This window comes from Schistocerca nitens, chromosome 2, assembly GCF_023898315.1.
Source record: "Schistocerca nitens isolate TAMUIC-IGC-003100 chromosome 2, iqSchNite1.1, whole genome shotgun sequence".
Classification (NCBI taxonomy): Eukaryota; Metazoa; Arthropoda; class Insecta; order Orthoptera; family Acrididae; genus Schistocerca; species Schistocerca nitens.
Window position 1 is genome coordinate 304,767,137 of NC_064615.1, and position 25,406 is coordinate 304,792,542.

At 40.5% G+C, this 25,406-nt stretch overlaps 1 protein-coding gene across 2 annotated transcripts in view; it reads right to left on the reverse strand.

Moving 5' to 3' along the window:
- LOC126236068 (ubiquitin carboxyl-terminal hydrolase 31) overlaps nt 1-25,406 on the reverse strand; it is a 339,074-nt gene that overhangs the window by 46,848 nt on the left and 266,820 nt on the right. For both annotated transcript variants that reach the window (XM_049945121.1, XM_049945122.1), the window contains exons 2-6: nt 19,148-19,390; nt 17,018-17,156; nt 9,009-9,153; nt 3,122-3,242; nt 2,749-2,930 (exon numbers count right to left, since the gene is read on the reverse strand). In XM_049945121.1, the coding sequence (XP_049801078.1) occupies nt 2,749-2,930; nt 3,122-3,242; nt 9,009-9,153; nt 17,018-17,156; nt 19,148-19,390 (830 nt within the window). The remainder of the gene's footprint in view (nt 1-2,748; nt 2,931-3,121; nt 3,243-9,008; nt 9,154-17,017; nt 17,157-19,147; nt 19,391-25,406) is intronic.

Below are 25,406 nucleotides of genomic sequence, written 5' to 3' on the forward strand. Positions count from 1 at the left end.
TGTGTTGAGGTGAACTTCTTTAGCCAGAAATTTGCTATTTTATCATTTCCAGGGGCTTTCCAATTGTGCGTAGAATTAATTGCTCGGGTGACTTCATGTTGCAAAATGATCACTTCAGGCATTTGTGGTATCATCTTGTATGTGTCTGTTTCTGCTTGTATCCACCGTGCATGTCTGTTATGTTGTACCGGGTTTGACCATATGTTGCTCCAGAAGTGTTCCATGTCTGTTATGTTTGGTGGATCGTCTATTTTAATGTGTGTGTTATCTATTGTCTGGTAAAATCTCTTTTGGTTTGTGTTGAATGTTTGGTTTTGTTTCCTTCTATTTTCACTTTTTTTGTATCTTCTAAGTCGTTTGGCCAATGCTTGTAATTTCTGCTTCTTTTCATCTAATTGCTCTATTGCTTCTTATTGTGATCTGTATCCAGATGTGTTCGTTCCTAAGTTTGTTGCTTGGTAATAAAAGAACATGAGGTGTCGGTTAACTTCATCTGACCATCTCATCCTCTGTCTTTGTTTTCCTTCTAGAGTGGTTGCAGGAAGCATATCCTGCAGAACACCTCTATTTGGATTTAAATCATTTTCCATGTGGCTAGCAGTGTCGTTACCATTGTGGACGGTCATAGGGTTCAAGCGTCGTCCCCGACCATGACAGCGCTTGTCTGAGGCTTCATTAGTTCTGTCCTGAACCAACTGATCACACTAAAAGGGGGGTTAGCCCTATTAGTGGTTTGTTCTTTTCGTCGCCTTTTACGACTGGCAGAACATACCGGAGGCCTATTCTTTTCCCAGGCCTCCACGGGGTTTATTATTAATATTATTATTAATACATGTAGTTTTCCCTTACAACTGTAAAAGCCAATTATTGTAATATAACAGTTAAGAAAGTGTGCCCAAGTAATCATCTCTCAATATTTCAATTGCATCATATTCCTTTTGAACAGAAATATGAAAGACGAGGACCTTTGCAGACTTTCTTCATATAGGCTAGAGAAGTCATATAAAAAGACATGGGCTTGACATCATGGCAATGACACACCAATTACAGTTATGTGCACAGAATGGAGCTATTTAAAAATCACTCGTCACTGTGTCCAGAAGGAACCTGACATGTCTAAGAGAAAGTGAATAACCAAGTTACACAGAGAGCTTTACATAATAAAAAGTGAAAGTCAAAGCCTAATAATGCAGTGAATATTTAAAATCAAAGTTTCATTACTGGGAAGCTCTCTCTCAGCCCATTAACTATTAGATGATCTAGTTCTTGCATTTGGTGACATACCAGAATATTTAAAAAAAACACAGGGGTCAGTCAAAAAGTAATACCTCTTTTATTTATTTTTCTAGAATTTCACACGCCACTACATAGGTTGAAAACCCCAACACTGACAATTTATGACCTTTTTAATATAATCTCCATCAATTTCTGCAGTTTTGGTCCGTCTTTTAACAAGGGCATGAATACCAGTTTGGTGAAACGCATGGTCCTCCTTCCACAGCCACTCAGGCGTTTTCACAACCTTTTCATCTTCAAAGTGAATCCCACAATGAGCTGCTTTTAGCGGCCCAAACAAAAATGCAAGTCAGATGCTGCCATGTCAGTGCAGTATGAGGAATAAGGCAAGACTTCCCATTCAGTTTTTACAATATCTTCAGTAGTACCATGACTGGCAGGTGGTCTTCCATTGTCACACAAAAGAAGATCTGCCACAGCTTTTTTTGTGTGAACTTCACTGAAGACAAGATTTGAAGTATTTGAGGCAGCCAGCGTATCGGACAGAATTTATTGTGCATACCTGCTCCAAAAAATAAACCATAACCATGCCCTCTGCATCCAAGAATACTGTAGCCATAACTTTCCTTGGCGATCACACAGTTTTAATCATTTTGAGTATCCCAGTTGTTGAATAATCATCTTCACACTGCCTCTGCTGCGGGGGGTAATGTGACACAGTCATCTGCAGTCACCATAAATATTATCAACTCACTGAATGTTGCATGGAGACGTTGCAGTCACCAGCTTGTTGCAACATGCATTTCGTTAGCCAACGGTTTTCACCATTCAGCTCCATTACAGCGACAAACCCATCATATAACAGTGACTATAACCACTGTTGGATCATCATACTCATATTTCGGTCTTCCATGAATGTGAAAGGGCATTTCTGTTTCCCCATTAAAGAACTGTAATATGAACATAAATATCAGCCATCATCTGTAGAAGCAGGAAGTTACTACTGCAGTGGATCTGAGACGAATCACTGTGGAATAGCACCTAGTCCCCATTTTTCATTTAACAAACTTTATTTAAGAAGAAAAAAAAAATAGAAGGCATTACTTTTTGACTGACCCTCATACTTTTCAAGTGAGAATTTTGTGCCTACTCAAGTACATCACAAGTAAATTTTAGTGAATTTTCTACTGTATGAAAGGCTCAGCTCTGTTACTGCATTAAAAGAATATCTTCCTTCATCAGGCACTACGCGCAAAGATAATGGAATTTCATAGATTTAATTGCAGGACACATGTAAAGTAGTTGAATAACCTAGTTGATACATAGCAACCTATTCTTTTGTGGCAGATTTGTCACAGTAAATTCTCTTGCTGTATTTGCTGTGTAGTGTTCTACAAAAATACAAAATTTCAACAAAATCCACCAGTGTCTTCATCAGGAAAGCCACTGACAGAAGTAATGCAATGGATCTACACGGGTAACTTCTTCACTGAGAAGATTTTGACTGCTCACCTGTCCTTGGCCTGGAGATCCCACTCTAAAACCAGCTTCAGATGAGGAGGCCCTGCTTCCTTCTCACACAGGGCAAGAGCTTGATCTACAGCCTCCATGTACAGTGGGTGGTCGAGCAGGGGATCCAGGAACGTAGGTGAACCTCCCAGCCCATCAACAATGCGCATACGGAACAGAGGAATCTGTGAAGTGAGATCATATTTGTCACAAATTTATCTCCTTTGCTGCTTTACCACTCTGTTTAATTAATGTAATTATGTGACAGATAAATTTCTCTTTATCAATGCTGAAGATGAGTTTTTAATTGAAAGTTCTAACACTAAACAAGTAATGTAATAGATACAACAATGCGGACAGTACTCATTCAACTTACATCCTGTGAATTGACAAGAACATCATCATGAAGAATTGTGTTCATTTCTTTCAGGATCAGTTTCTGAAGATCTTTGTAGGATGTCTCACGACCAACTTGCATTGTGTATGGACTGCTAAACCTAAACAAAGGCATAAAACAAAAATATTTATAACCAGTACATATCATGAAAACAAATACATTAACAGCAGCTTATTTTAAAGTATACCACTATATAAAACAAAGCGAGAGAAAGGATATAGGAATCACACTTTTCTTCACCTTATTCACACAAGTCACAAGAAAACTCAGAAACAAATATGTTGAAGAGGGAAGGTGTGCTGTGTTGTTTCAATTATAAAAATACACAACTGAAAATGGGGTAAAGGCTAAGGCAAATGATTGTCAAAGTCACATTGACCTTGCAGAACTAGCCAACATGCTTTCTGTACTAAGAAATCTAGGGATATAACGAGATACATAAATCACTGCAGCCCAACATATCTGCTGAATCTAAGTCCAGTGACCATGAAACTCATTTGGCTTAGTGGGTTTGGGCATGCCATTCAATTACACTGGGCGACAATACTGTATTCTGTGCATAACGTTATGAAGGTGCAGAGACGAACCTGATTAGCTGTAACAGATGGAGTTAGCTGCACACCTACTGCTGGGATGGAGACCCCCCATTACACGTATCAGTTAAAATTGAGGCAGTGACAGGGGCATACAAGCTAAAAAGTGGAAATAACTGGATACTCTTAGGATATCTTGAATTCCATACCAATGTAAGGAATGTGGTAAACATATGAATGATTGAGGAAATGCTGACGGACTATACAATAACTTCCATATGCTTCAATAAACCTTCATGTGACAACTTATCCCATATCAGTTGTACGAGCCATTGTACTGATTTGAGCTACGGGACAAATAAATACTAAATAAATAAATTAGAAGTAGGGAGCACCGAAAGAAAAAGACCACGACACCATGCAGGAGACATAGACTGGTTTACTGACAGGTCTAAAACAGGCAAAAGCAATGGGGCAGGGGTATATGGGGTAAGGTCACTAACATAACTACAGAACAGAGCAATGATTAGGAATTATCACTTTCTCTGGGATTCACAGGTTTTGAGGACACTTATTACTCTGTACTGACAGAACTAGAGAAACAAGGTACTGATTCGACCTATTTTGGTATGAGGAATGTAAACACTTAATGCTATTCATTCCTGGGAAAATGGAGAAAGAATGTGTGTGAACAGATCAAATCTGAACTTTTGTATCTCGCCTCGTAGGCAGCACGTGGGTCTGCTCCTGTAAACTGAAGGGTAGGCCAAATGTAGGAAGTGATTAGGAGCAGGAAAAGGTGAAATGCTTCGGTACTGCATTTAAATTTAAATCACCTTTACAATAGGAAGAATTAGGATTACATTAGGCTATTGTAACTTTGGCTGACATGAGCATGTAGGTGCGAAGCCATACATCAAGTTACAAAGGAAAAATCTGTAGTGGCTCACCCACTATGAAATAGAAACAATGTTACTTGGTCATCTACTTGGAGTCAAGTGGGCTGAATCCGGAGTGGCGCTCATAGAGCTGCACAGCGTCGGCTGGAGGGTGCTGTCGTCGGTGTCGTAGTGCCAACCTAGCAGAGCGCACCTACGTTGTGGCATCGTAGCTATCAATACCACATGAACCATTCATTTATGAATGGTATGTGGCAAGAACAAATATCAGTAATGCAATGTACGAGTTCGAACTGCTGCAGTTTACCTGCTGTTGTCATTTTTCTAGGTGTTTATGTCAGAGAGTAATATATTGTCAACTCTTCTCACAATCTACACTATGATTTTTAACTGTAATCATTTCCCAATATGCAGTCTTTCTCTTGGAGCATTTGTCAATGAAGTTTGACAAATAACTGTGTAAAACTGTTGCACTTACTGATTGAATCCATGAAGAAACATGCCTCTCTTCTTTGGATCTCCTCTATTAGACCTACCTCTTAACGGTCCCAGATTGATTAGCAATATTAAAAAATTGGTTGAAACGGTGTTTTATGAGCCACTTATTTGTAGATTAATTGCATTTTCTTAGGAGTCCTCTAATGAATTGGCATCATTGTTTTCTATCAAGTTACTCCAGATGTTAACTCCTGCATATGTTATCCAACCATTTATGCATAATAAAATTATTATTTAGGTTGAGGGTCAACTGCGAGCCAATGTACAAAGTGTCCATCATCTGAAAGTCTTTCTGCATTTTGTTATCAACTGTAACATGACAATCGTAACATATATATCCAACACATCCAAAAGAAAGCACCACAAATTTACAATTAAGTCATAAAATGAATGGACACGTCTTTGTACTTTGGGCAGCTGAAGGCAACAGTTGGATGGAGAACGAAAGGAATAAATAGAAGAACAGAAATGGCTTAGTGCGGGATGTTCCAACGCTGGCTGCAGTGCATGCTCCACTGGGAGCACAGCTGACGATTGGCACCATAGGATTTATTAACGTTTTGCACTTTGTGGTGAATGTACTTACAGCGATGATGTCTCCCAATATCCTGTTGCCCTTTTCCATTTTTTGGAAGAACAATTCTCATCTGCTGAAAATGTTGGGTTTCCTCAGTGTCTAGTATGCCATAAGATGCTCACTACAATGAAGAAGTACAATATGGAGCATGTCCCTTCACAACGGGCAGTTTGATGAGGTCAACGGTGATGCAAGAAAGCAACTTGTTGCAACAATTAAGAGAAATGTACAGCAACAGGTAATTTTGAGGCAGAATAAAGTCACAACATAGACTTTCTGCCTGTTCTTCATATGTGTCAATTTCAGTTTTTGCAAACATTTTTATGAATTTTAGACAGCCGACAAAAAGCAGTATTCAACCAAAGCTACATTATGAGTGGGCTAGACAGTTGCACACATTATTGCAAGAAGTGACATGCCATTTTCAATGGGTCTCATGTTCATATACTGTTTGCTGGCAGTTGCAGAGTGCTTAACATCAGGAGAGGTAAGGAAATTTGAAGGAGTTTGCCTCTCCAAATAAACAGTTTCTCGTCGGAGCTGAGACACGGGTGCTGAGATGTGGAAAATCAACAGAAGGAGGAAGGTCAGACCTTTGTTGCTTATTCATAACAGACTATGCATAGCTTGCAATATTTGTGCAGGGTGTTGACCCTTAACTACAGGTTTTCAAGGCACTATGGAACTATTAGATGTTAAACCTAGGATTACACAACCACAAGTCGCGATATATTTGAGATGGTGTGGCAATCCGTTGAAAACATGTCTCCCATGGGATAGACACTGTTCTGTGGGGACAGATGGAATTCTGTAGGTGGCTGGGAGTCAGCAAAGATTTGTCTCTTGTGTGAAAGAAAAAAAAATTGTGGCTGAATTTGGGAAAAACTTATCAAGTATACACTGTTTTGTCCACCAGAATGCAAGAAGTATGAGATACGGCTATGTCACGAAGGTCATGGTACAATGTGTAAATTTTGTAAGGTGCTATGGTATCAATCACCACCAGTTCAAGGAATTTTTGTGAGGTCTTGACACAGTGTATGGTGATGTACACCATCATTGTGCGATATGAGGCTTAGTAAAGGCAAAGTTCTCAATATATTTTTTGCTATTCAGAAGGAAATCACTCTATTTATGGAAATGAAAGGAGAGAGACCACCAGCACTCAGTAACAACAAATAGGTTGCAGACTTGGCCTTTCTCACTAACATCACGGGACACTAAAATTTGTCACTTTAAGCAAAGGATCTTATTCCTAACATGTATGACAAAATAAATGCATTCACAGACTAACTAAGTTTGTTCGAAAGGCAGCTCACTGCACAAAATCTAACGTTTTTTTGAAAGCCTTTCATCGCTACAAATACCTCGAGACTCATGTTTCACAGCGTACCAATGAAATATTGTTTAACTCCATTAGTATTTCCAGCCCATGTTTAAAGACCTGTGTAACCTAGAAAATTGTTTCCTTTTATATTGCATAACATTTTCTGCTGCAGCTGATACTGTGTCTTCAGAAACGCAGTTAGAACCACTCACTACTTACAAAAGTGCACTCTACTCAAGGACAGATATTACAATACAACCAATTTCATAAGATGGTACCATAATGTCCAAGCAGAACAGTTTCCAAAGCTATAAAGAAGTGCAGGTAATATTACTTCTATGTTTGGCTCTAGATATTGTTGTGAGCAACTGTTTTTCATTATGACAAGGATAAAACCATGGAAAGGTTCCAGCTCCATGACCCAACAACACTGGAGAGCGTTCTACATCTTTCAGCAACAAGGTATCTCAATCCAACTATTTTGCCTCTTGCAATAAAAAAGAAATGTCTTGTTTATAAATGTAATAAAATATTACTCTTTTTCAGTAAGAATGAATATTTCTGTTTCACACATCCCACTGCAATGCATTACTTGGTCATAGTCTCCTCATAACTGGTTTTATTATACACAATGATGACTACTCACAAAATGCGACCCGCTTTCCCATTCCTGCAAGTGTACAGCGGACTCCTTTGCTGCACACACGTGCACAGTTCATGCATCCTTGCCCAGCGGTCATGGCTGTGCCCACGGGCACCCAGCTGCCTGCCAGTTGGCACACCTGCTGGAACAGCCTGGCCCAGTGTACTTTCGGCAAGTTTATAACTGTTTTCAAAGCTAATAGTCAGTCTGTATTAACAGTTTTGACTTACTGCACTGAGATATCATGAACCTTTCATCTGAAATATTTTCAAAAATGAATAGCTTCCATGAAAGTAATGGGTAGATACATTTCATTGTGTAGAGGATGTAAATGGATTATTATTATTATAATTATTATTACAACCACTACATAGTAGTGCCACCACTATTTTTCAGTGATTCTGTGGAAGAATGGCAATGGAGGACTGCAGAAGTTGTAGGCAACCACATGGCTGTTTATACATTGCGAAACAGACCATGCCTTGAACTGTGAACCTGCCACCACAACAACCAGATAGAGGTCTTACAGAAGGGGTCAAATAGTTTCGCCATCAGTGGGTGCAGATGAGCCACTATCTTGTAAAAATAGTTGTGACTTTTTAGCAGAGAGAATCACAGCCCATCAGACCGACTATACTGAGGCGGGTATGCTGGACACCGCCACACCACATAACAACAAGCAGCTACCAAAAGCCCTGAACAGCAGCACAATCTACTAACGCCAAGCCTACCTTCTGGGATTTGGTGCTGCTACACTGGTGGGGCACTCCAGGATCTTCCAGCAACAGAAGCAGCAGCAGCAGCAGCAGCAGCAGCAGCTCATGACTGGTGGAGTAAAGCTGTCCTCCCTCCTGTTCTGAATTGGTGTGGACACTGTGCTGCCTCAAGCCCCCACTCTAGGTACAAGGATGTGGGACTTCCTGCCAGAAGGCTGACATCCTCAGCAAGTACCCCATTTGTCTACAGGACCACTCACAGGACTCACACAGTGCAGCACACCTGGGCTAGCAGGCTGTAGGCACCAGTATTCCGCAGTGAATACGTCAGGACCTGCCGGATGGTCGCTAGCCGACACCGCGCCACATGCTCCTCCCTCAGCATGTGCCATGAGGGGGTAATGCTGCCACACTGGAGCACCGCTTCACAAGTTGTAATCAAGTAATTTACTTGTTGGTACTGGTATAATCAGGTGTCATTGGCCTGCACCCTTGCCATTATCCACCCCACCCAAACCTGTATGGAAGTCACCCACCACCCTGCGTTGACTTTAGTTGTTGTTGTTGTTGTTGTTGTTGTTGTTAATATTATTTATTACAGCATGTTCATTGATAATTTATTTTTTCCTCAGTTCACAAAAATTAAAAATTCACAGCTCTACTGTACACATACCTCGCACATTGATCATCGACAACGAGCAAGTTGACCCAGCACAGGAGGATGTAGGCGCCGCTGTCCTCTGTCGCTTCTTTCAGCTGTGGCAGCTCCAGACAGTATACAGGGTCAGTCTCCTTAATTATCGACACTGGCTGAGTGTCTGAAAAGATGTTTTAGCAAAGAACATGCTCAGTGCCCAACTATAAGAACAGGGACTGCTCTATGGGGAAAACAAAAAGTTCAGTCTTTAACAAAATTTGCATACCTGGGATGAAAATTTTTGAAATTAAAACTGATTCTATATTAGTTATCTACAACAATGAAAAATACATATTTAATATAAAAAAATTATGATACCCAATAAACCACTTGTAGCTAATCCATGTGTGGCATGAAGATGTACATAATGCTGCAAACAATTTCACTAGCTACTCAACTGCAACGGTTTCTCAGTTAAGTAACCAACATTACACACACAAACATTAAATAGTCAGGTTTATACTTATGCATATATGACATGATTTTACTTGAGCTCTTTTCCTCTTTCACTTCTTTTTTGTTAGTTTGGAGTTGTACTTTCGCAAACAGCATCCTTATGTGCACTATACACATGTATTTCTTCCTGCCCAATGCTTATCTTTCCTTTCTTCCATCTCCCTTACTTAAATACACATCAAAAAAAGTTTTGCATCACCTCAGTTCCGAGATTTCCAGAACCCGGACAGGCAATTGGAATAGAGATCAACATAAACATCATTTCCGCCCTTTTTATTGACCACAAAATCCACACATTGCTCGTTGTACCGCCATACAGCGAGACCTTCAGAGTTGGTGGTCCAGATTGCTGTACACACCGGTACCTCTAATACCCAGTAGCACGTCCTCTTGCACTGATGCTTGCCTATATTCGTCATGGCACACTACTCACAAGTTCATCAAGGCACTGTTGGTCCAGATTGGCACACTCCTCAACAGTGATTCAGTGTAGATCCCTCAGAGTGGTTGGTGGGTCTTGTCTTCCATAAACTGCCCTTTTCAATCTGTCCCAGGCATGTTCGATAGGGTTCATGTCTGGAGAACATGCTGGCCACTCTAGTCGAGTGATGATGTTATCCTGAAGGAAGTCATTCAGAAGATGTGCACGATGGGGATGCGAATTGTCATCCACGAAGACGAATGTCTTGCCAATATGCTTCTGATATGGCTGCATTATCGGTCAGAGGATGGAATTAATTCAAGTATTAATTCAAGTACAGCTGTTACAGTGCCTTCCATGATCACCAGCAGCATACGTCAGCCCCACATAATGCCACCCCAAAACAGCAGAGAAACTCCACCTTGCTGCACTCGCTGGACAGTGTGACTAAGGTGTTCAGCCTGACCAAGTTGCCTCCAAACACATCTCTGACGATTGTCTGGTTGAAGGCCTATGTGACACTCATTGGTGAAGAGAACATGATGACAATCCTGAGCGGTCCATTTGGCATTTTGTTGGGCACATCTGTACCGTGCTGCATGGTGTCGTGGTTGCAAATATGGACCTCACCATGGATGTCGGGAGTGAAGTTGTGCATCATGTAGCCTATTGTGGACAATCTGAGTTGTAACACGGCATCCTGTGGCTGCACGAAAAGCATTATTCAACATGGTGGCATTGCTGTCAGGGTTCCTCCGAGCCATAATCCATAGGTAGCAGTCATCCACTGGAGTAGTAGCCCTTGGGTGGCCTGAGCAAGGCATGTCATCCACAGTTCCTATCTCTCTGTATCTCCTCCATGTCCAAACAACGTTGATTTGGTTCACTCCGAGACACCTGGACACTTCCCTTGTTGGGAGCCCTTCCTGGTACAAAGTAACAATGTGGACACTATCAAACCACGGTATTGACCATCTAGGCATGGTTGAAGTACAGACAACACGAGCTGTGTACCTCCTTCCTGGTGGAATGACTGGAACTGATAGGCTGTCAGATCCCCTCCCTCTAATAGCCAGTGCTCATGCATGGTTGTTTACATCTTTGGGCGGGTTTAGTGACATCTCTGAACAGTCAAAGGGACTGTGTTTGTGATACAATACCCACAGTCAATGTCTATCTTCAAGAGTTCTGGGAACCTGGGTGATGCAAAACTTTTTTTGATGTGTGTAAATTACCCACACTCGTTCCTCTCCCCCATTCACAATCTTTACTATTTCACATCCAACTGTTAATATATGTTCCATACCACTGTAATACTGGTAACTTTCAATTGAGTTTTTAAGAAGTGTGCCCCCAGATTTTCTTTCCTTTACTGAACAACAGAATATTTAGTGTATGTGTATTCCAGCATTTTCATTAAGGTGTAATTAACTGATCTCATTTAAGAGTTTAAATTGTATTTCTACAATGTTTTTATCTAACTTGGCTACCTTCTTTATTTGGGAACTGGAAGAATGTTTTTCAAAACAGTGTATTCTGAAACTTCCGGACAGATTAAAACTGTGTGCCGGATTGAGACTCCAACTAGGGACCTTTGCCGCTCATGGGCAAGTGCTCTACCATCTACCCAAGCACAACTCGTGACCCATCCCCACAGCTTAATTTCTGCCAGTATCTTTTCTCCTACCTTCCACTACAAATAATACTACTGTTTATTTTTCAGCACAGCATATCGTAACATCCATTGAACTAGTCTTTCAAAGGAATTGCAACTGAGTGTCAAAATCCTACAACTTTTAAGCTTTCCAATGTACACTGCACAATGTGCTAGCTCCAACTTTTCAAACAATAGGTGGACATTAATGAAATGTCATTTGGCATTCTGATTCTATTAAGTAGGCGGCATTCAACACTGAAGCACATTAACAACAACAACACAGCATTCTCACCGGCAGAGTTTTATTCCTGCTTGTTTAATGTTTGTCAATAATCTTCTGACTCATCTCGGGAGAGTAATTAATGTTCCATTCACATTTTAATACAACAACTGTCAGATACACAACATACATTATCCTAAATGTTTTGAAGTTTGCTATAAGATGTTTTAGGCATAGGATCCCTATAGTCAGTGCACCTGTGAAGCAGTTAAACCACCAGTTGTTGAGATAATCGTGATGCTTTGCTTCTGGGGCACTGACTGACTGCTCATATAACCTAAACTGGGACACTATCTCTACATATGGAAGAAAATTCTCGAAGAGCAGCTTACAGGAGAAAGAAAAGAGAATACTGACTGTTGTAGCAAAGATTTGCAGAAATCATCTTAGCTTGACAACTGAAGTACTTAATTTTTTTGAGGCAGCACCCACTTAGCTATGTACAGTTTTACTCAAACTTGTTCCCATGAGTGTACATATGCCAGCTATCATTACTACAACTTCGTCATTGATCTCAAAAAATATTTTCCAGTCACAGATTTATTTAGATGTTAGAATAGGTGCAAGAGATGGAGTGTCAATTTGCAAAAATGGGTGAACGATCCAACAATCCCAATTTCAATTAGTCCATTTTCCCACTACTAGAAGAACTTTGCAAGTAAGAGCATTGCTCTGAAGAAAAGTGATTTCTTCTTTCTCATTTGTCCTTTGGACCACTCTTCACATATTTGTCTTTCATACAGTTGGTCACCAATTCCTGTTGTCGTCTCTGAAAGGTAATTAATAAGAAAAATCCCTTTTGCCACTCAGAAAATACTGGTCCTAATATTTCAGCTGAAATTATGTTTGCCTATTTTGGTGCAGGATCAGAAAACTTGCACACACTGCTTTCATTCCCATTGTGTCCCCCTCTTTCCTTTCTGGTGGCCTTCCTTTATCCAACCAGGGCTGGGTCTGGTATTATGCTCCTCCAATATTTGGGGAGAACCAACCATAGATGCATTATAGGCTATTACAATGATGTGGTTGCCACTCCCAAAGGCATTTTACAACTACCGGTTGCAACCCCACCCCCAGGAAGGAATTTGTCTGCCCTTCTATCTGCACCTAGTGGAATCACATGGTCAAATGTGACATCATTTTTGAAAGTGTTTGTGCATCATGTATCTGAAATGGGATTTTGGGACCAAACCAGCTTTACCTAGGTGGATGGCGAAAACTGTCTAAAAAGCACATCCATGCTGGCTGGCACACCATTCGCTGCTGTCAATCAATGAGGTGGATTTGATCCAGGACTGGCACACCTCTCTGTGTCTGGGAAGCAGGTATTTTAACACACCTTCCAGGCTGTGTTTGTCAGATGAAATGCTGCACACACGTCTCACCCACAATAACAAGTTGGCACATAAAAGCAAATGTCCTCTTTTGGAAACAGTCCAGACATCCTGAGGAATCCACTTTCAAATTTTCCTTTTCCCAACATTAAAAATAAGAGATGTCCACCTTACACAAAGCTTTCTCATTATTAATTCTTCATGCAAAATGCACCATACTCTTTCTTCCTGTGCACTCTGCCACTGTTTTCATCTGTGGCTGCAGCTCTTGTTAGGAACAGTTTTCACTTTGATTGTCTTCTAATGAACTAAAATGTATTAACTCCATTCATGATTACAGAAATTTATTTCTAAGGAACTGTGCTAGACACAGCTACGTGGCTTGTTGCAAACTGTAGCTGTGTAGCTGAACTCTTTAAGTTGTTATGAACACACTCCTGCATGTGCTCGCTCTCTATCTCTCTCTCTCTCTCTCTCTCTCTCTCTCTCTCTCTCTCTCTGTTCTGCTGTTACAGGTAGCATAATCTAGAGGTGCTGTTGCAACAATGGTGTCTGTCTATGCATGAGAGGGGGCAATGAGTTTTGTGGGTTCATAAAAATTGGTCATCTGTTATAGCTCAGCAAAAGTTCTGAAGTGCCTATGGTAAAGATCTGTCAGAAGAGAAGTGCATAAGAGGATGGTACGAAAAGTTTAAATAGACTGGAAGTGTTAGTGATGAGGCAATAAGTGACAGACCTGGCGTGACAACACTGTTGATACTGCGCATACATCTCGATCCATCCGCAGAGACCATCATGTCATTTTCCAGAGAAAAAGGCATGCCTCAGAGCAGTGTGGTGTAGAGTTTACACGAGTGGCTGCATTTCCATGCATACAAAGTGCAACTCCTTCAAGCTATGCCAGCCAGAAGATAAGCCCAGATGTGCTGAGGTTGCTAGGATCATGCTGGCACAAATTTGATGTAAACAACGAATACCTTAATACGGGTTGCTTTTAAGACGAGTGACTTTTCACATCTCCAAAAAAGTGAACAGATGTGCCCAGTGTGGCTTAATGCCCAACATAATTATTGGACTGTTCTCTTTTACTGAGCCTACGTTCACAGCAACTGTTTACCCGGACACACTGTAACTTTACATTGCACCTCAGTTACAGGAGACTATTGTCTCAACAAGATGGTGCACTGCCACACTGAGGGTTACTTGCCTGCTAGTTCTAGGATAAAATCTTTCTAGAGAGTTGGACTGATACAGACAGTCCAACATCATGCCAACCACCTTCACCAGACATAATCCCTCTTGACCTTCTTTGTGGGATTAACTTTACTGATTGTGACTGATTGCTGGCAAAAAATTTCATAAGGGAATAAGTATATAGTGTGGCTACTGTCAATATGCCAAACTGTTTGAAGACATGTCTACAAGAGGTTCTAGCCCTTTCTTCCCTCAATGATGCATAACTGTTGTGCACATTTTGCACAATATATTGCCACTCCAAACAAAATGCATTGATAAAAAACCTGATTTTGAGAGAAATTAAGAGGTTATTTAGTCTCTTCATCTCTAAACCTAGAGGTTGAACAGTAGACAGGATCTCCTTCAAACAAGAAGAGCATCACAAAATGTAACAGCACATCTAGTATACAATAAGGATCAGTAACTACAAAGGAACCAGGGGTCACAAAGGCCATCTGGGGCTACTAAATGGCATTGCATTTATTTAGCAGCATGCTAAAAATGGACACGCACTAAAGTAGGTGCTCGAAGTTTTTTTCCAGAGGCAATGAGACATGCTCGACATCAATGCTGCATTGAATGGTGCACCCTCTCAAAGATACCTGGTATATCTCTAAGACATCCTGTTGCAGCAGCAATCCTGCCCACTAGTTCCTCTGGCGACATAACAAGTGTTTCATACCCAAGGCCCTTAAGAAACCTCCATAGGAAAATATCAATTGGGGACCGAATGGGTGATCATGGCGGCCATGCAACTGGCCCACTGTTACCAATCCACCAGCTGGGAAAGGTTGCCTGCAGATGTGCCCTCACTTGTCAGCTGAAATGTGGTGATGAATAGGTACGGAAACATCATTCAGCATGTCTGGCAGAATCTCTCACAGGATACAAGATATGTGCGACAATCAGGTCAGTCCGTGAGAAAGTACAGTGCAATTAAACAGTCTCCAACAACGCCAGCCCACACGTAACTGTAGCGCTCTACTGTGGCGTTCATGATCCATGGAGTCCTGTGTGATTACTGATCATTGTTGTGTGCCAAATGTGTCACGTCAGTTTGGAAATGTTTCTTTTAACCACCCTGTATATGGACTTTCTCATTACAGAAGAATGATCGTGCTGTTGCTTGCTTTTTTTGATTGCTCCAGGTGCCTCAGACAGACATGATACTACAAAGTAAGGCTTTGAGAGTGTAAGATAGCAAAGATTAGTGAACGCATGGTGTACACTGCAGAAGTGAAATGGTGACTGTACAAAATTTTCAAAATGTGAAGATGACTGAGCGAATTTCATGTGGACATCAAAGTATCATAATTCATGTTTTTATCTCATTCAGCTTATGTTAAGGAAATCTTGGTTTGTATTTGGTATTTATCTAAGGGTGATAAATTACATTTCGACTTAATCAGATATGCCTGTGTTATAGTGTATGTATACATATAATTGAAAGTGTGCATGTCCTCACTTCATCTATGCATTGGAAATTATCTACTGACAGTTTAATGAACAAACAAGTAAATAAATAAATAAATAAAGAGTTGCCCCAGAATAAGATGCCATTAGTGAATGGAAGTGAGAAAAGTAATCAACTTTTTCACAGTTTCATCTCCAACACCTGACAAAAGTTGCAGATCTAAGATGATTTAATATCTGTAACATGTGATTTCCAGTTCACATTCTTACCAGTATAAATACTAAAGCATTTATTATATACTCTTTCATTTATTGAATTACCCTCCTGCATTATTTCTAATGGTGTGTTCAGACTTTGTACAGTACGTAACTGCATCTACTGAGTTTATAGTGAGCAAGATCATTAGTTACCGTTAATTGCTTGTGTTTACATCAGCTGTCGAAGAGTTTGCATTCCAGCCATCAGAGGTGCTTGGTTTTGATTTGTTCTTTGTGTGCAGTGCAACATCCCATGAATGTACCATACTACAATAATTTTCTTGGCAACAACAGTCAGTTCTTGTCAACTATATTGTAGTGCCAACTACAGTGACGTATTATGAAGTACCTTCTTCTCTGTTTATTGGTGAATAAATCTTATTCATTCCTGCTGTACTGGAGTTCTATTTTGTACAACTGGCTGAATATCTTGAATGCGAAATTATAGTTGTTCGAATGGCTAACACCTAGTTGTACCAACAACTTTTATGTAAACTCAGTGACAGCCCATTTGGAGAGAATAACTACATTGTCAGCAAATATGACTATTTCTGCTCCTTGGATACAAGAAGCCAGATCATTTATATGTAGCACGAACAAGAGCAGAGCCAATACTGACTCCTGTGATGTAAAATCCAAGACAAAATGTTGTAAATTCAAACAGCTGAACAATGTACCTGGCAGTAACTTATCAGGTGCCAGGGTGAAGTTTTAATTTGAAAACTACATCATTAGGGTTCTGGGTATTACCTGTACATTTTTAACTGGCAATTTAAACTGGCTGTTACACGGAAATAAAATTCAGGAACATTATGAGTAATTTTCTGCACTCATATTAACTTTGTCTATTCTATCGACATAGCAATCACAGCATTTAATGGTACTTCCACGTAAACTGACCACATAACCAATGTTTCTTCTAAAACCAACCTGAAAATGTGCGATGGAAGCCAAAATCGTCTATTTCTGTGAGCAGCATGTGATTCTCAGAGATGCATGTATCGGATGCCAACAGCTCACGCAATTCTCGTACTTCTGCGTGAGCCGGGAGAGAGACACCTAATTTCACCTGAAATTAAAATGTTTCCTCTAATACTACACTTTCTTCCACTTTCAAAAACATTCATACAATATCTGAAAAATTTTAGTAAAAACTGAAGATAAAAGGGCTGAATAAAATTGTTAAGGCAGCTGTGCTTCGTAATTTCTTATATCACCCCACAATATTTATGATGACCTGTTTATTTGGTAAGATACAGAACACAAGAGGGTTATTTATTCTTTTATGTGCCACTGTTGATCCATTTACGATCCAATGACATACTGTTAAGTCACAAGGGAATTTTTTTGACTTGATTCTCTCTGCTAAGGTACTTCGGATATTAATCACATCCTCTCAGATCATGTCATTTGTGTAACAAACAGCATTCACAAATTAATGCATGAGTAAATAATATGAAAGAAATGCACAGCAACAATTGTAGGACTCTTATGCCTTAGCATACTTACCAAGCAAAAATTTAAATTTTTGTAGCGACTTCATAAAATAAGTGCTGCAAATTTCTCAACTGCAATTTTAAACAAAATGGAGACTAATAATTAAATGATTAAAGGAAAGTGAAAAAAAAGACCTGAAAATTCTACACTCACCAAGCATTCTGAAGTACACCCACACTATCGTTTTGACAACAGGTGAAAATAAATGCAAGCAACATGGAAAATTAATAGTGAAGAAATTAATTTCCCATGCTGATTGCACTTATTTTCACATGTTGTCAAAATGCTATTATGGGTGTCCTTCAAAATAGTTGGTTAGAGTAGAATGTTCTTTGTAATTCTTCAGGCTTTCCTGGTGAGAATTTTCTAGTTTTGTAGTACTTTTATCGTTCAATTTTAACCTCTCATTTTGAGAAATTTGTATTACTAATTTTATAAAATCACTTGGCAGAAAATCTACAATATAAGGATAACATGTTTTACTGAGCTATCTCAAGATTAGAGTAAAAATAAGGTTGTGAAATAATTATTAAATGGACATTTAAAATTGATATTTATGTGATAATTAAAATCAGAATTTTGTCCACTGATTTATAGCAACATAAAAAGGCAAAATCAAACAGCTACCACATTGACTAACACAACAAAGCAAAAAAAGAAAAAAAAATATCCAAGACTAAGCATCAATTCAGGTGAGGTGAAACACAAAAAGTAATCCCAATGATATATTTAATTTATTATCTCCTTTCACAATTCAGAAGATTACAAAGCAATAGCCCAGTGTGAAAAAGGGAACGGTTTTTCCCAATACACAAAAAAATTAGCCTATCTTTTAAAGAGATGTAAAGCATGTAGTTTCCCTTTGGTAGTTCCATTTCCCCTTATTTCCTCCATTACGGAGAAATATTCTTCAAAGTATACTGCAACTACTCAGAAGCTATGGGCATAGAATAGAGGAGGGGGGGGGGGTAGAGGAAGAGAAGGAGGAAGAGGGGGGGACAGAGGTGGTGGAGAGAAAGAACACTGATCTACAATATCCAAGCATGCTTCATCATAAAGACAGGCACTGAGGCACCAGAAATGAAATTCCTTAGATGCATCATCCAGAAGGCCAATGTGGATAGGTTAAGGAATGAGAAGATGAGGGGAGGGAGGAAGGAACGAAGGAAGACAGAATTTAGACACCCCTTTTGGACCGAATCAGCGCTTCTTGACTATGGTAGTATAGACATGTAACAAGGCTGCAGCCTACAAGAACAGAAATTTGTAAAGAGGTGTGGAAGGAAAACATCTTTTAGGAAGACCCAGAACCTGATGGATCGACACGATCAAGAGTGACCTCACTGCCAAAGGAAGGATGACAGACCAAAGCAAGTGGAAGAGTCTCATTAATAGCAACTGACAAACTGGAATTATACGACGACGATGATGATGCTGCTGATGATGATAATATGAGTGACAGAGTGTAGGAACTAGTACCTTTATAACAATAGGTCAAACATAAAGAAAAACTCTGATTTGTTAGTTTTAACTTAACACTGTAAGCAAGGAATAGCTGCTGACCTGTCTCGGCTGCTGCGAAGTGTACAGCACCGTGACATACACGGGCCTCGTCTGGTTTTGCGGTACAGGCACAGACACACAGAGGAAGGGGTCGAACGTGTTGCTCTGCCGTTTACAACGTGGGCATGTTAGTGATGACCTAAACTGAGCTTGGAACACAGCGTGCACGAAACTGTTGTTGCAGCGAATGTGGTTTTCCAATGTTTCAGCAGCAACCACCTCATCTGGTCGACCAAATGAGTTCTGAAAAAGAGAGAAAAATTAAATTAGACTTCTGTATCAATGCCACAGAATTTCTAATGTTGCATAGGATATGTATCAAATGTCACAAAAGATTGAACAATGGAAACTCCAGGTAGGAATATCAACAATGTTGGAAAAGTTAGATTGCTACTTACCATAAAGAAGACGTGTTGAGCTACAGACAGGCACATTTAAAAGAAAGTTTTATGTAACACCTTTTAATTGTGCCTATCTGTAACCTAACATATCTTTTTTTACAGTAAGTAGTGATCTATCTTTCCTATATTGTTGTAACAAACGATTAATTTTTGAAAGTGAACTTGGTCATACTATCATGAAACAATTTTCAGTGACAAGGAAAGGGCTGCATGTAAGAACTGCCACCACTGTTATCTGGTAAATCACAATTTTTTTGAGTGCATATGAGAATAAATACTGCTGCAAACACTCTGACAGTGAACTGTGGTACACTGAATTTGTACAGAGTTCTAACCAAGATGGAATCATGCTGTAGACTACAACTGCTATTTGTCTTACACACTGTCATGTATAAATGTTTACATGTTTCTGACACTGAAGTTTAGATTTTCAACAAGAACACATCAAAACAACTTAATTATTCGACACACTCTAAGAAGATTTCACTGACATTTGGATGTTAAGTTAAACATCAGTAGCTTGATAGTAGCATCATACTGGTTCTTGTAGCGGAAGATAATGTACCAATCACTCTTCAGAAGAAATTGCTGTATTTGATCTATTTTTTATTTTTTTCCTCTAAGTGATACAAAAGAACTGTATGTATTGCCAGTTACGGGTGATTCAGCTGCCCCTACGGAGGGGTTTATGCAACCGACACCACATTCAAAACAAAAATTACCTTCAAACACCTTTTTCTTGCGTAACTCGAAAACCACGGCCTCCAATGAAAAAGCACCCACATACAAAAATTTTAACGACATTAAATTTCCTATAAAATTGCCGTGTTCATTTTTTCTGTAGGACTAATAGTTTGCGCGTAGTTAGCATAAGAATATGAAAATTTAAAATTTCTGGCGTGGTTTTTGGAAGTGTTGCAGTTAGCATAAAACCCATGGGTAGGGGCAGATTACTTACCCTGTATCTTTGTTTCTATTCATCTTACAGCTGACACTTGAAAAAAGTGTAACGAAAACGTAGGCTAAACGGACACATTCCACATCATTACAAAATGTTGTAGTCATGATCTACGGAACAAATATTAAAGTAATGTAATGCGCCACGTCAAAGCTTTATAAAGAGAATCTGTTCATATTGGATATCTAACCAGGTCTGACTATTGTATTTTAAAGATGGGCACCATGGGAGTGTAATAGAATCACTGCTGTTAGTTAATTGACTTAGTAGATAGTTTTTGTTGCAATTTAGGCTATCTGAGGATGATGCACGTATCTATGAAAAAATATGCAGTAAAAATTGCAGTAATATACAGTATTTCGACTAGTTATGAGGCTACTGCAGGAATTGGTAACTTACTCTTAAAGTAGATAAACGCAAATTGTGCCCTTCACGAAACTTAAAAGCATGGTATGCCTTCACTACAGTATTAATTAATGACAATTAGAGTCAGTCACGTCAAATATTTGGGAATTGCTATATGCGGAGACAGGAAGCGGAACGATCAGATTAGCTGGTTGTAGGTAAAGCAGATGGCAGACTACCGATTTACTGCTAGATACTGGGACACCGTTCCTTGTCTTCGAAAGATATTGCGTAAAAAATACTTGTACCAGTCCATACCTGAGTACTGCTGAAGAGTGTGGGATACACACAGTAAGCCAGACTAACAGCAAAAAAATGGCTCTGAGCACTATGGGACTCAACTGCTGTGGTCATCAGTCCCCTAGAACTTAGACCTACTTAAACCTAACTAACCTAAGGACATCACACACATCCATGCCCGAGGCAGGATTCGAACCTGCGACCGCAGCAGTCGCACGGTTCCGGACTGCGCGCCTAGAACCGCGAGACCACCGCGGCCGGCGACTAACAGCAGACATGGTGCGTATACAGGAGGAGGTCGGCGTGAATTGTCACACGCAATACTGGCTGGCAAGCGTGTAACAGAAATGTTGCAACGTCTTGATTGGCAGACTCGCAAAGAAAGACGTCGAGTACTTCAGAAGCACCTATTCAGACAAGTCCGCGAACCTTCTTTCAGGGCAGGAATTGGTTGACTGGATGGTTGATTTGCGGAAGGGGACAAAACAGTGGGGTCATCGGTCCCATCGGATTAGGAAAGGATGAGGGAGGAAGTCGGCAGTGGCCTTTCAAAGGAACCATCCCGGCATTTGCCTGAAGCGATTTAGGGAAATCACGGAAAACCTAAATTGGGATGGCCGGGCGCGGGTTTGAACTGTCGTCCTCGAAAATGGTTCAAATGGCTCTGAGCACTATGGGACTCAACTGCTGAGGTCATTAGTCCCCTAGAACTTAGAACTAATTAAACCTAACTAACCTAAGGACATCACACACATCCATGCCCGAGGCAGGATTCGAACCTGCGACCGTAGCGGTCTTGCGGTTCCAGACTGCAGCGCCTTTAACCGCACGGCCACTTCGGCCGGCTGTCGTCCTCGAGTCCAGTGTGCTAAGCACTGCGCTGTCTCGGTCGGTGGCAGAAATTACGAATGATCATCAGCCCACTACTTACGTGACCCGTAGATGTGGCTCAGATAAAATTAGACAGTGTCGTACAAGCACTAATTCCTTCCATCCTCCATGCACGAGAGGAAGGAGAAGAAATCTCATTACTTAGTACAATACGAATTACGCCCTTAACATGCAGTTCACAGTGATTCGCTCGATATGGATGCACATGTTGAAGTTTTGAGATCCTCGTTAAGGCTACCTCATAATGCAAGACTCTCTTGATCCTGTTGCCCGCATCTCGTGGTCGTGCGGTAGCGTTCTCGCTTCCCACGCCCGGGTTCCCGGGTTCGATTCCCGGCGGGGTCAGGGATTTTCTCTGCCTCGTGATGGCTGGGTGTTGTGTGATGTCCTTAGGTTAGTTAGGTTTAAGTAGTTCTAAGTTCTAGGGGACTGATGACCATAGATGTTAAGTCCCATAGTGCTCAGAGCCATTTGAACCACTTTTGATCCTGTCGTTGGACTGGCACAATGCTGCAACTGGCGTAATAAAATGCATAACAAAGATCCCTCACGTCGTTCGGTACAAAAAGACGAACCATTAAAGTTGACCAGTCTTCACCGCGCTATTAGCCTATAAGATATCAGCTCGTGGTTTGATTCCTCATATCCTACAACAGGTATCAGTCGTCAAAATATTTTTATTTCTTTCATTCCGTGGCGGCTCGTCCGAAGAGAGGTCCTTTTACATTAAATGTGGCCGTCTCAACTACTTAATTCCGAATCGTTCCCATTGCTGAAAAGGAAAGAACTCCTTTTCTATGTGTGTAAAAACCTACGCCACTTTGCTAATGGGCGTAACAGGCCGCGCGAGCCGAAAGACTTTAACAGCTTGTTAGCGCTCGTTTAAAGTTTGCTGACAAGACGATTAACCTGACCTCCACGCGGTCTCGTGGGCAGCACAAAATACCCGCTAACTGCCAACTGAACTCGGTAGCTCATACAGCACTGCAAACCCATTCAATCCTCTGCGACGTAACTCACTAGCGCAAAACTACGCTGGGTATGAACTCCTAAATGCATTACCTTACTTTAACGTCCTGTCACTATGCGCTCAGATCTGGTACTTACCGCTCCCTACGCTCGTGCTTGCAATGAACAGAGCTGTGCAGGGCCTACAAAACCTGCAGTACGTTAACGGATCTGTTACTAGAACCCAGGACCTCCGAATTATGAGTACAAAGTTTCAACGCCCACTGGCGCAGCTGCAAAGCGACCAAATCATGTACATGACTGTACAAGCTGCTGAGCAACGAATGGCAGAGGGTTTTTCGTGTCAACATCAAGTACTTTGTTTTATTACATTCGCTTATGGAGGGAGGCAAAAACGTCTGACTCTGTACAAGTCCTAATCTGTTTCGTCTTATTTTCACGACAGCTATCCGAGATATTTATATAGTTAGTGCAGTGTCTGTATAGTTGAATGCAAATGCCCTATGAAATATATTCGCAAATTGCAAATATAATATTACATCAGCTGGATGGATTACTACAGACAGATGAAAATTTCATGCCAAAGCAAGGCAAACTGACGAGGAAAACATTGTCTCTCCCTATGTAGAACCACACAAACCGTGTGCGACCGCCATGGGGCTTACACGCAATGACACGTTATGGATGTTTGTATCGGACCTGGAGGCGTGCTCGGATACCCGAAGTTGTTCAGGCGACCAACCGCGATGAGCAGGAAACTCAGGTTCGGGTCCCATTTCGGCAAAAATTTTCGTGTGTCGTAGTAATCTAAACACGGAGGCAACAGAATTGAAGGGTTATGATGCCAAATGGACTAAGCGCCAGTTCTGCATAAATTGTTTTCTACTTCTTTAGGTGTAATGTGAACAGAGCTTTTGCATACTTGAAGAGCTACCTCCAATAATGGCTGATATGGGTGCTACGAAAGTCAATAGATATGAGGGGTAACTCCTATGAATTGTTCATACTAAATGGTGTAATGCAGAACGTGTTACATGTGTTGGCTATACTGAACATTGAGATTATGTATTTCCACTTGCTCCTGCCGTTTTGTAGCCTGTCTCTTGCGTGTCTTCATTGGCAGTACAACTGATAGTGAAAATAATATGAATGATTTAGCAAAGTGAAATAAAGGGCGAACTGGTAACTCTACGAGAGATCAATAATTGAAAAAATAGCAAGAACTCGCAATATTGAATCTTTTAAAGTTATTCAGATAAGAGGAAGTTATTTTGTCGACTTTCAGCAAATTGATGATATGATCATTAACAGAACTATGGTTAATGTAAGTCCTGCCTCATGGATTAAACCCACAACAGCTGATGTAATTCAGATAAAAAATGGAGAAATAGAGGGATGGGAAAAATAGAGTGTTGAAAAAAGGGTGCCGAAGTGAAAATTTCAAAACGATCACATCCAGTGAGGTTGGTGGCGCGAAAGGATTGTCTTCATAGAAAAAGAGAGACCTGAAAAGTATGATTGAATACCTAGTTGAGGTGCACAAACACTTTCACGGTGAACTGAACCAAGACTGAACAGAAAGGATTTCTAGAGGTAGAAATATTTTTTAAAAACTTGCTTGGTGGACTTAGTCCATTTAGTATTTCAGTGTAAATTTATTTAGAAAAGTCAGTGTCTGTTATTTTTGGATCATGTCAAGTTGATAACTTGCTTTCCTAAAGTCGAAAGCAAGTGTTAACGTGAAGTTAGTGTATATTTATTTTCACATTATTTGCATAGAGTTTACTCAGAATTACCTAGAAAATACAGTTTTTTATTTAGTCCGCAAAGCATGATAACCGTTCTCTCTTTTCGGAATACTGGTTCTTTACCAAACAGCGTTCTGCGACATCGTTACCTTTCTTCCGCGGATTATGTTCCCTGAGAATCCCAATTAGCCTTTCGTTAGTGTGGGAATCGTTCCACTCCATGAGGACTCTAACCATTGGCGCAGTAGACTATTACTGAATTGGCCGCACTAGCGTACTGTGAGTAATTTTCTTTACAGATGTACTGCCTTCTTCCAGAACATTACCAACAGTCTTCGGGAACGAACCGGCTACAACAGAACAAAATTCGTACGATATCGAACAGCTAGCATCAAATCCACTAAACCTCTTTCGGTCACAGACAGCTGAAAAGGCTTTGTTGAATAAATGTCGGCGAACAACTCGGTAGTGAAGTCTGAACACACAAACTAATTGTGCTTGCGTGTTCTAGCAGCTTCAACTGTACCGGTTATTAGGCTGCATCTGACAATGGAAACTCGGTAACTCAATTAGAAGAGCTACATTTAAAATATACCATCGAGCAAGTGGGTACAGTAGAAAGGCTACGACATGAGCAGCAAAACCAC